The sequence below is a fragment of the Anolis carolinensis genome, chromosome 2 (assembly GCF_035594765.1).
Source record: "Anolis carolinensis isolate JA03-04 chromosome 2, rAnoCar3.1.pri, whole genome shotgun sequence".
NCBI classification, from domain to species: Eukaryota; Metazoa; Chordata; class Lepidosauria; order Squamata; family Dactyloidae; genus Anolis; species Anolis carolinensis.
This window is the reverse complement of record NC_085842.1, coordinates 207,592,639-207,604,830: the sequence shown is the minus strand read 5'-3', so window position 1 is coordinate 207,604,830 and position 12,192 is coordinate 207,592,639. Positions and strand designations below refer to the sequence as shown.

Below are 12,192 nucleotides of genomic sequence, written 5' to 3'. Positions count from 1 at the left end.
ACAGCAGTACATGTGAAAAAGATCTTGGAGTCCTTTTGGACAACAAGTTAAACATGAGCCAGCAGTGTGATGCGGCTGCTAAGAAAGCCAACGGGATTCTGGCCTGCATCAATAGGGGTATAGCGTCTAGATCCAGGGAAGTCATGCTCCCCCTCTATTCTGCCTTGGTCAGACCACACCTGGAATACTGTGTCCAATTCTGGGCACCGCAGTTGAAGGGAGATGTTGACAAGCTGGAAAGCGTCCAGAGGAGGGCAACTAAAATGATCAAAGGTCTGGAGAACAAGCCCTATGAGGAGAGGCTTAAAGAACTGGGCATGTTTAGCCTGCAGAAGAGAAGGCTGAGAGGAGACATGATAGCCATGTACAAATATGTGAGGGGAAGTCATAGGGAGGAGGGAGCAAGCTTGTTTTCTGCTGCCCTGCAGACTAGGACACGGAACAATGGCTTCAAACTACAGGAAAGGAGATTCCACCTGAACATCAGGAAGAACTTCCTCACAGTGAGGGCTGTTCGGCAGTGGAACTCCCTTCCCCGGACTGTGGTGGAGGCTCCTTCTTTGGAGGCTTTTAAACAGAGGCTGGATGGCTATCTGTCGGGGGTGCTTTGAATGCGATTTCCTGCTTCTTGGCAGGGGGTTGGACTGGATGGCCCATGAGGTCTCTTCCAACTCTATGATTCTATGATTCTATAAGCAACATCTTGATAAAACGTAGGCCTGTGATTCGCACATAATCATTTCCCCTTCTGTATCATTTTAAACACCTTTGCCTAATGAAGAAGAAGCCAGTGAAGCTCTGAAAGTTTGCATAATATACTATTTTGTCCATTTTGGTTGGCTCAGTAAAAATATTGTTGTTTTGTGGACTTTGGATATGTACTTACATTTAGGAGCTCTATGTTTGTAGAATAACTTCTCTCTTCATGTGCATCTCTGAAGTTTGTCTGTTGGAGAAACCTTGATGTCCCACCAGTGGCAAAAATATACCATGGGAAAACATAGGACTTCTGGTTGTAGAATGCCCTTCTCTTAGAGATCCAGTTGGCTTTAGTTTAGTACCAAGCAAAAACATGAGATATTATTAAAATCTTTGGGGGTCTAATTATTTTATCCAATTGATATTTATGCATGGTTATAAATTGTTGAACCTATTTTACACTATTATATTATTGAATGTATATTTTAGACTGTTTAAATTACCTTTTACTGTTTAACCATTTTAAAGAGTTAAATTGGTTTCAGTAGACTTTTTGTATGCTGGCCCGGTCTTTTTTGCAAAGGATGCGATATAAATTTTGTAATAAATCGAAGTCATATCCAGGCATTGCCAAAGCTACTGACAGTATGAAATCGTGGAGTATGGTTCCAGAAAAATTGCCTGAAACTTTTATAGTATGCTAGAAGAGCCAAAATCAATTCAAAGAGGTTTGGGGGGTTGGGGTTTCCTTGTTTCATTATATGCTTTTTCTTCTGCTGGCATAGAGCATAATGTAAGACATTGTAGCCCTTAAGGCTACTTTTGAAGCTTCCCAAAGGCATCCAATATTTTAAAAAATTAACCAAAAATGCCCACCATTCTCTTGGGGCGAGAGCAAAATTTCATCAATTTGGAGAGGGATTTGGCTGCTTTTTTCAGTGAAAATTAGTCACTGACTTTCAATTTACTTGTTTGGAGGGTGGGAAGGAAGGCCTCTGGGATTTTAAACAGCTCAGAGGGGTTCAAAAACATGGTGAAATTTCTCACTTGATGCTTAGAGTACATAGTAGAGAGTTCTTCAGCCATTTAAAGTTCACTAGGAGATTAGTATCCATCCCTAAACACAGAGTTGCCTGTCCCAGTTTGAAGGAGATGGATGGGATCTCCGATTTCTGAGTTCTTTTAATTGACAAATAATAAACAAGTATGATGTAATTTTGTAGGGAAAGTCCATTTTTACCAGTAAGTTCCCAGAAACTGGCTGAGCATATGTATATGCAGCATAGCATATGTACAGTTGCATTTCTCTCTATTTTCAGCCATTGGACAATGATGTGGCCTAGTTAGGACCATTGTGGTTCATAAACAGGAGGACCAAATAGCCTTGTGGATGCCAATTCTGCTTAGCACAACTCAAGCTGTAAACAGATCCTGCCTTCAGCCTCCCTCATTACCAATTAAAAATAATTTTTCTCTCTGTTAATCAATAATAAAGTGACACATTTTTCAGAGCGCTACAGGGACAGTATTTCACATTTCCAAGGTTTGTTTCCATAACTACATGATAATGTGCTCTTCCCCCTTCTTAATTTTTTATTATTAAATCTATTTGCTACTTGTGGCTTTCCCCCATTCTATTAAGAGAAAATGTGTTCACCCAGAGTTCCCTTACAATCTGTCCTGTTCTCTTTTTGCTTAGCTTTTTGGAATGATAATATGGTCTTTGTCTTGGGGCATTCATACTTCACTTTACATGCGGATGCGGAATGCACAGCGTAATACAAAATGTGTCTATTCATTTATTGTTTCTCCCCCAAACATTTCATTTCAGAGGTTTACAAATGAGGACCACTTGGCGGTTCATAAACTCAAGCATGAGATGACACTGAAATTCGGTCCTGCCAGGACAGATTCTGTCATCATAGCAGGTATGTATTTGTGATCTAGGTCAGCTAAGACAAAATAGTATATTAATACAACCCAGCTGTAAGATCAATACTCGGTGCCCAATGCATCAAGTAATATCTGTCCAATCTATGTTGCGACTTTCATTTAACTGGGATGATTTGGGGAAGGCAAGTGATAGATTTCCAGATCTTTATGTATTAGTGTCAGGTTTTGTGACTTGAGAGTGAAAGATTTACAGCGAAAGGTTTTCCACATTTCTTCATGTTCTTTTCAGAGCAATGAACAAAAGCTGACGAGCTCAGCTTCCTTTCCTAGTCCCAGGTGTTGATTCTCTCAAGCTTTTAGGCCATCAGTTAATAAATTTGAAACTTCATCTTGCACTTTGACTGTTGCTAGGAGTGCCTTTGCAAAACCTAGGTGGGTCTCTCAACGTGTGCAGTCCAGAAACGGTGTTTCAGAAAAATATATCTGGTTGTTTGGCAGTAGTCTGTTAACAGGGATGAATATACTCCTATCCTCTCAACTATCCTGGATTCTAGGCCCTTGGAAGCAAGAAGGTGCAGAACTGACAATTATTGAAGGAAATTGTTTTTTTGTTTTTGTTTTTACTTTTACCAAGCCATAGAATCATAGAATTGGAAGAGACCCCAAGGGCTACAAAATAAAAACACTCCCGTTAGATGGTCACCCATCTAACCCCATGACATTCCAAAGCAGCACATTCCACTATCAAACAGCTCGGGAAGTTCTTCCTAATATTTAAGTGGGATCTTCTTTCCTGTAGTTTGAATTGGTTGCTCCGTGTCCTAGTCTTTGGAGTGGCAAATATTTAAACATGGCTATCAAAAGGAATTTTTAAAAAATAGTTTGAGAATTAATCCCTGTGTTAATGTCAGGGCTTGGAAAAATTGTTTTTGGATGACATTTCTCATTATCCCTTAGCCAGCACAGCCACTGCTGACTGGGCAGTTTGGGGCTTTCTTGTCCAAACAGTTTTTCCAAGCTCTGTGTAAATTCTGTGCTGTGTACATTGTAGCTTCTTTGGTGTCTGTACCTTAGACTGAAAATGGGTTGGGATTTTTGAGCCGCCTAAAGCCTGTAACATTTGGGTAGGTGGGACATCTTCCCTTATAGCAGCACTGACAAAAGAATGATCACATTTGCCATTCTTCCATAAAACAGCCTATTGAAAATCCTTATAACTTGGTTGTGTACAGGATGTTGATCTATACCATATTGGAATATTTGTTCACATCACACAATATTTCCTATTGTGACTGGAAGTGATTCACTCCAAGATCTGAGAAAAGAAAGGGTCTTTACCCATTGTTGTTATTGCATGCCTTTATCCAATTATGGCATGTGCTCAAGTAGTAAGCTATGGTGCTCTGGATTGAGGTTTCATTGGTATAAAATGACTCTTTGCGGCACTTAAGAATACAATTCTTTATTTGTTTACTGTACCAAAGGATCAGGAGTGTCCACTGGTTTTGTGGAGCTGCTGTTTCTAACTGTTGATGTGTTATGAGCATAATCCTTATTGTTCTTTGAGTTTATGACAAACTAAGGAGTTGATGCAAGAGAACATGCTGGGTTTGAATAGCTGAAGTTAGAACAAAACAGAGCATTTGTCTGCCTTTTTATTTCCTTTTGTCCAAAGGAAAATGCTTTTTGTAATCTAACATTGACAACCCCAGTTGGATGTTTCAGGGCTGATAAATGATCCTTTCAAGGGTACAGGATTCACATCATTTATTCTTCTTGCAGCAGCTATTCGATCAAGCATATGAGTCACTCAGAACTCCTCTCCTGTCGTTTGCAATGTTGTAGAAATATCAGCATACACATCTTGTCTTTCCAAATCAGAACAAAACAGTTTTTATCTCTGACACCAATAATGTAGTGTCCAAACAGAAGATTCATGTGCGATCCTGGGTTTTCTAGTGTTAGTATATCAGCAGAATCTTAGTTACATGTACCCACACAACTTATTTTTGCCCTCACCTTTTACAGTTCCCAACATATTCATGGAATTTTGAAACGAATACAGTATATGACAATTTGAAAATATCCCATTTCACTTTAGATGGGAAGCAAAAATTATTGATTTGAAAATAAGCTTGAAAAATGTGGTAGTGGTACTGATGTCCTTTCAGGTTGTTTACAAGATCACTGGATTTTCTGGGAAAGGTTTGTTCAGAGGGGCTTTTCTTTTGTCTTCCCTTGAGCCTGAAAGTCTGATTTGCCCAAGGACACACAGTGGATTTTCCTAGCAGAGTAGGAATTCAAACCATAGTCTTCCAACTCAAATCACTGCACCACACTGGTGTAGCAATTTGTTTGTGTGTAGTTAATTTATGAAGCTTCATATGCCTGAGCAGGATATTAAGTATCCAGTATTTTATGTGGTTCCTTTTCCTTGCCATAGCTTTAAAAGGTGAAGCAGTTTCTGCAGAATAATACTTGTGCAAGCTCTGGAGACCACAGTATGAATCTCTGGTCAGCCTTGGAAACCTACCAGGTGTCTTTCGTCAAGTCAACTCTCTCAGCCTCAGAGGGAGCTCTGAACAGATTTTGCAACAAAAACTGGAATAGTTTCCCCTTCAGGTCACCACAAGTCACAAATTACTTGAAGGCAAGCAACAACAACTATAATGATAGACATTCAGATGTTCTCAACCCAGATGATCCATAGTATATTGCTGTATTTTCATCATCCAAACTTCAGATGTGTTTGTTTCCAGGTTTTATATTCTCAGAGCCAACTGCCATTATGATTATGGGATTTGTAAATATGGAGGGGAGGCACTACTTTAAGGGATGTAGCTTCTGTTAAGGCATACCTGTTTTGTCTTAATGTAGGATATATTCAGACCTTTAAATATAAAGCAGATATTATTTCTATATGCAGTATTTGAGAACAGACAATGTAAGGCAGGAATCAAGGAGGGTTTTTGAATTTTTTTTCAAAAGCAATGATCATTGATGTCCCATAGATCTTTTGATCTAATGGACTAGTCTTTAGGGGAGGAATGGCTGTAGTTGTTGGTTGACTTCTTTATTCAAAGCCATGAATGATGCCAGTGATGCCAGCCATTGTGTTGATGAATGTGAATATCATTGACCCTCAACATTAATCAGATTGGAGCAGGTAGGTAAGAGTCCAACCTTTGGGCAGCCACAATTTTCCCAGCTCCAAAGGAACAAGGAAGCAGTTTAGGTGTAGCTATGCATATCATGCTTAAGCCGCATGATATTTTATGAGACTATAGAACATGTCTTTTAGATCATGTGATAATGCCATCTGAGACCACAAAATAGCTTTTGACTTTCCTTATAATGAAATCTGTCATAAGTTATCACTCTCCTCTTTCAGTGCTTACATTATCTTATTTTTAATAGAATTTTCTTGCTGTATCTTCAAATATACATCTGTTCCTGCTTCCATGTTTTCACCAGCTTCACCTAACCTGAACCACTAATGCAGACTTTTACCCAGCTAAACGGATGTTCATTTGCCCTAATCCTGTACCCTTAGAATGGCAAAAAACAAAAAATAAAACAAAAAACCCAAACCCTATTCTTACAGATTCCCTTATCCTGCCTGTCTCTTCAGTAGATCAGTGTATTTTGTAAGACTGCAAAGTACAAATTGTAGAGATGTATGAATTCAGGAACCTTAATGTTCTAGGAATTAAGACTGAAAGCTACCGTGGTAAAAAACTCAGCTTATGACTCAGCTGTCTCTTTATCTTGCTCCCTGAACAGATCAGACGCCAACACCAACCCGTTTTTTGAAGAATTGCGAGGAAGTTGGGCTCTTCAATGAACTGGCAAGCTCCTTTGAGCATGATTTCAAGAAAGCCACAGAAGATGATGAGAAAAAGGCAAGGCCCAAAGCACTGACATAAAATATTGAGAGCTTTAAGATGACTTATTGTTCTGCATTAGTTTTTAAAAAGTGGGCATCGCTCAAACATTGCCCGCAGAGGTTAATCTAACTTGTCTTTTTTCCATCATTGTCCAGCAATGAGTTACATACCATCAGTCTAGTGGTTGCCTAGTTTGGTTATATCTGCCCCCATAATACAGCTTTCACTGGCAGAAGTCTGTTTTCCTATTTTCATGAGTCAGAGACAGCAGCTGTGTGTTAAATACCGTCTTCTAGCACAGAGCGTTGGCCCTTTGTGTTTTTGTGGTTCATTTTTTTGCTTTTAGAAATCAGATGGTTATGGACATCTTGAATAGAAACAGCTGTTCTGCCTTACTGGTTTGGTTACCAGATGAAAAGCAATTTTGGTAAACTAACCTTTTTCTTCATTTTTTTTAATTATAAAAGCATATTAACATCAACTATTCAATGGGCAGTGATGAATCTGAGCAGCTCATGGGATGTGGAAAGTACACTTTCACCCAGAGGGATTGCACTATTGGACATAACCTATTGCAGATTCCATAACCTATTGCATAAGCTATTGGAAAATAACTGCACCCAGTCTATGGGCACATATCCTTTTGGCAAATGTGAATCTCCATGAATATGTGGAGACCACCTTTTGAAAACCACTAGTTAATAAAAGCATGACCTTGTTAGAAGTCAGCTCTTTGAAGAATTGATATTCATAAGCATTCATATAATGACACACTGGTAACTCAGCTGTTAAACTAAAGAACCATGTTTTTAAACTGCCAAGGATAAAGACATGCTATTACAAAAATGTATTTGGTTAGCAGAGGATGGTTGTTTCTTTGCAGTTGAAGTCACCCAAAAGATATACACTCCCTTGAAACCTCTTAGTTAAAAATATACACTAAGAGATAAAAACAAAGTCTTCTTTGTTTACTCATAAACATCTTATATTAATTCACCATACAGGAACATTTTTTATTGAAGTTCAGTTATAGACAGGATATAGCTTCTGTGTGTTGAGTACGCAGAGATTCATTCTTTATCAATAGTCCATAGTCTTTGAGTATAGTTGTATTCACTGAAGACCATAATCATACTGTATCCATTGAAGTCTCTAAACAGACTTCTCTACTGAAGTCCAAACAGCAACCTGCTTTCATTGAAGTCCAAACACATACATGCATCCACCTCCATTGAGGTCTGATGCAAGACTAACTACAAAATAGAGACCTGAGTCTGTACATGCTCAGTACAATCACATGTCTATAACCCCTCTCACACCAAAGAGTCAAACTAGCAAATCAACATACACCTAGGAAACAGGTTAGGAAATATATACAATAACAAAGAAATAGTGAAAGGCTTAGGAGGTTACTATTTACAATATACACTAAAATGGCTTGATCTTTGTGTCACTGGACTTAATTTTGGGGTCCACTGATAGCCAAGAGGAGGAAGGGCTCCCAGTTTGAATGGCTTGATCTTTGCACCACTGGACTTAATTTTGGGGTCCACTAATAGCCAAGAGGAAGAAGGGCTCCCAGCCCATTCCTACAAAGGTGGCCTTCAACCATAGACTGCAAAATAGCAGCTCAATTCTCTGCCACTGGACTCCTGTTAGAAGAATGGATAGACAGTAGAACACATTGAGAGGTCCTTGTCGTGCTTGAAATGAATTGACTCATTGCTTTTGCCTTTGTTGCCAAAACCAGTGTGAATCCATGCTGCCTATAAAACAGCTGGAATGAAGGTGAAGACAAAACAAAAAGGGGTGTGAAAATAGAGGAGGTACAGAAAAGGTGAATGAGAATGATCCAAAAAAGTCTTTAAGGGAACGCTCAAAGGGAGGGTCACGGGAAAAATAATTATCTCATTATTCCCCAGAATAAACCTGGTATTCATTTCTATAGCTGGAGTGAATTACCTCCTGCTTGTTGTTTCCTGTTATTTTGTCAGATGTTCTCTTGGCATGTTCCAAGCCTACATGAAGCAGCAGAAACCTAAATTCAGGTAGTGTTATGATGTTTAGTTTTCAAGCGTACGTAAGAAATGTAATAACTTTAAAATAAATGAGAAATGCAGAAGCATTTGCCATTCATCTTGGCATCTCTGCAGTCATTGAACAGAGCAGCATAAGGCAGGGGTGAATTTGCTTCTTACTCAGCCAGTTTGGCAAATTCCAGCTTGTGCACATTTTGTTAAAGAAAGCTGAAAATGCCAGGAAGGATTCCGCAAGAAATAGGCTGTTGGAGCCCCCCCTATGCCTGTTTACCTTTCCTCTAGGAAAGCCACTCTCATTCAAAATGTGCAAACATCCACAAGATGCACAATCTCGTTTCTCCCCATCAAAGTGTTCTGGGAAGAAACTTCACATAATTCTTTTACTCCAGTATTTAATTTAAATCTTACATTGGTTTTGTGAAACTTGATTTCAGCTATGGCTGGGACAGCTTCCAAAGTCTGCAACAACTAATTGGGTCAATAAAGGATTTCCCTCCCATTCTGTGTTTTGCCTTAAATCCTGTAATGGATGCAAGAAAATCCCTCAACATGGAAACAATTCTGTCTGTATCCAGAACTTTATCCTTGCAAACTCTAGCAGTAGACAATTAATTTTTGACTTTGTAAGCCTATGGGCCAGGCTTATCGCGCATTTATTCTTCAAAGCTCTAAGATCATGACAGCCATGAGATATTACTTCACATTTTCAATGTTTTTGTTGTTATGTTCAACACTCAAACCACTACATCACACTGAGATAGCAATCAGTGCGGAAGTAATTAATTTGTGCTAAAGTACTAATATCAATACTAAAAATATCCACTCGTTTTATTGTGTATGTATGTGCGTTCATGTGTTTAAATGGACCTCGTTACACTAGAGCATCTTTCCACTTTAAATCCAGTTGCTGCATCTTGCATAATTCTGGGGTTTGTAGTTTAGGAAGCGGCCTTTAAACTGTGCAGTTATAGAGTCCTGGGCCTCACTAAACTACAAACCCCAGAATCTGGCAGGAGGCAGCAACTGGATTTGAAGCGGATATATGCCCTAGTGTGGTGAGGTCTAACGTGCTCTGGTTTTTTGAAGCATTTGGAAAACTGTTTTTTTTTTGTCTTCCAAACTGAAATCTATTTTGTAAAAACATAGACCTCCCCATTCAGTCAACTTTTTTTTCATGGCTCAATAGCTATGAAGATTACATCACATAAATATATTTAAAACATACTGACTTGGGGGAATCAGAATGTTGTAACTCTAATTTTATGTATTAATTCAGTTATTATTTGTATACTGTCTTTGTGTCCATAAAACATTCCTTCCTATGCAGTCACTATATTAAAACCTATCTGGTGCAAAATGCGAAGTTAGAGAAAAAATAAAAATAATTTAGCTGATAAAATAGATTAAACTTCTGATCGAATAAAGATGTTTGGCATCTAAAAATCACTAGAACGGGATATTTATTTTCTTTTGAAAGTGTAGATTATAACTTTCAGATATTCAAAGACAAACCCCTCAGGGGTGCCCTAAGTCGGAAACAACTTGAGTATACGTGGCTACAAATTCCTCTCATTTTCTACATTTCAAATAGATTAAAATAGTTCTATGGTTCTCTTTGCTATGTCTTTATCTTGCATTCTGATTTTGCTGTTCATGTTCTTCTATAGACGAAGTCCTTTCATATATGTTCTGGGTTTCTCACCTATTATTAGTAGTGTTACGGCACAAAATATTAACTTTCGTTTTGAGGTCTGTTGTATAAATAATTGACAACCCACAGTCTAGCCAGACATTTTATATGTAAGACCACCCATCATAATGTTGTTGTACCATTTTAATAGCTGCTGCTACAACTTATGGATTGCTGGAAGTTTATTTCTTGTTAAATATGATTTGCTCTGATATTTCTGACCTCCAGCAGGAGACTGCAAGCATTCAAAGCTTGGCTACTTTCAGACAGACTGAAGGAATTACCCCAGCTAGAATTGCCTGGATTTTTAGATCCAGCTGGTTTGCTATTCAAAAAAATTGGCAGGCGCAACTGAGCACATTCATGAGATGCTTTGAACATTTGGCTCAATCAAGTCCAGTTGCTAGTTCTAGTTTTAGTTTGTGTGGGATTTTTTGGAGGGAGAACTGGATAGTTCCAGCCACTGAGTTTGTTGTAATTAAGTTGAGAAAATGGGGATATTCCTGGATGTGCTGTTTTTTTTAGTGATGTCCTTCTCATTCAGAGCATCAGTCAGTGCAAGGCCAATGAAAGTCTCTGTGTTAAACCCTATTGGATGTTTATACACAGTAGGATACAAAAGAACTGTTATAATCCATAGAACTGGAGATCCACTACCAATCAGGGTTGATGACCCCGATCCTCTCTTGGACAAGTTGAAGGATGAAGCAGTAGCTACTGTCCAGGGAAGTGTAGTGTAGTTCAGGAAGAACACGTAGGGGTGTCTCAAATGGTTTGCTGCATAAAGTAGAAAAAAATCTGACTTGGAATGATTATTGAAGAAAATCAAGGCAAAAATGCAAAGCTTTGTTTACATCTGAACATTAACAAAACAAAAATAATATGCATAGGTTATTTATATAACTTTAAATGAGATGTTGACGACATTGGGATAATTCAAGATTTACCACCTCTTGGTTCAGTGTTAATCCGAATGGCGATTGTAGTCAAGAAACCAGAAAAGGACTAGGACTTGGAAGGGCAGCTATGAAGGAACTAGAGAAGAAGTGTAAAGATATATCATTGAATACTAATCAGGGTGATCCAAGCCATTATATTTCCATTTCTGTGTATGGCTATGAAAACTTAACAGTGAAGAAAACTGATAGGAAGAAAATTAACTCGTTTGAGATATGGTCCTCAAAAAAAATTCTACTGATATTGTGAACTGCTAAAAGGATCCTAGAAGCCAAGCTGACTAAACTGAGGGAGTCTTATTTTGGACATCCAGTGAGAACACATGACTTGCTGCTTAGAAGGCAGCATGAAAAGAGAAAATCATCATCATCATCATCATCATCGTATTTCTTACCCGCCTCTCCCCATGGCTGGAGGTGGGTCACAGCACAGTTAAAAACACACAACTACTATAAAAATTCTACAAACACACATTAAAATTCAGTTCCATAAAAGATACAGATCAAAGCATTTCTGTAAAACACACATTAATCACACAGGACAGAGACCAAAACACATGAGTTTAAAATTCATGCTTAAAGATGCATTGCAGGTAGATGGACTCAATTAAGGAAGTCACAACTCTGAGTCTTCAAAATCTGAGCAGGATTGTTTTGAAAATAGAGCAACTTGAGGAGGACTATTGGGGTCGCCTTAATTCTAAGTTGACAACAGCAACCCCTCCAGCTCTGTCTACAAAAGACAAATAAGCTGTTGACCTTTGCTAGTAAGGGGCATATTCCTGGACTTTGCCTAGGCATTCAGGCTTGCTTAGGACATGTAGAATGAGGAATTTGAGGTGCCAGAGGAGAACAGTTGGAAGCCACAGCTACTTTCGCCTCCATAGCGTCACCCAGCATTTGTTCCCTGGTGGTGAACATTGCATTCTGCCTAATGACAGTATTATTTCTGAATAATCTGTGTACAAGAAGTAGTACAGCAAAGATCAGCAGAAGACATCAAGCAAAAAACTGGGGAATAAGAAACA

General features: G+C 38.6%; 1 protein-coding gene across 6 annotated transcripts in view; it reads left to right on the top strand.

Moving 5' to 3' along the window:
* Window positions 1-12,192, top strand: part of atf7 (activating transcription factor 7) — a 130,071-nt gene that overhangs the window by 94,091 nt on the left and 23,788 nt on the right. For 5 of the 6 annotated variants that reach the window (XM_062971612.1, XM_062971610.1, XM_062971611.1 and 2 more), the window contains 2 exons: window positions 2,531-2,627; window positions 6,376-6,494. In XM_062971612.1, the coding sequence (XP_062827682.1) occupies window positions 2,531-2,627; window positions 6,376-6,494 (216 nt within the window). The remainder of the gene's footprint in view (window positions 1-2,530; window positions 2,628-6,375; window positions 6,495-12,192) is intronic. The other variant, XM_062971614.1, reaches the window with a different exon arrangement.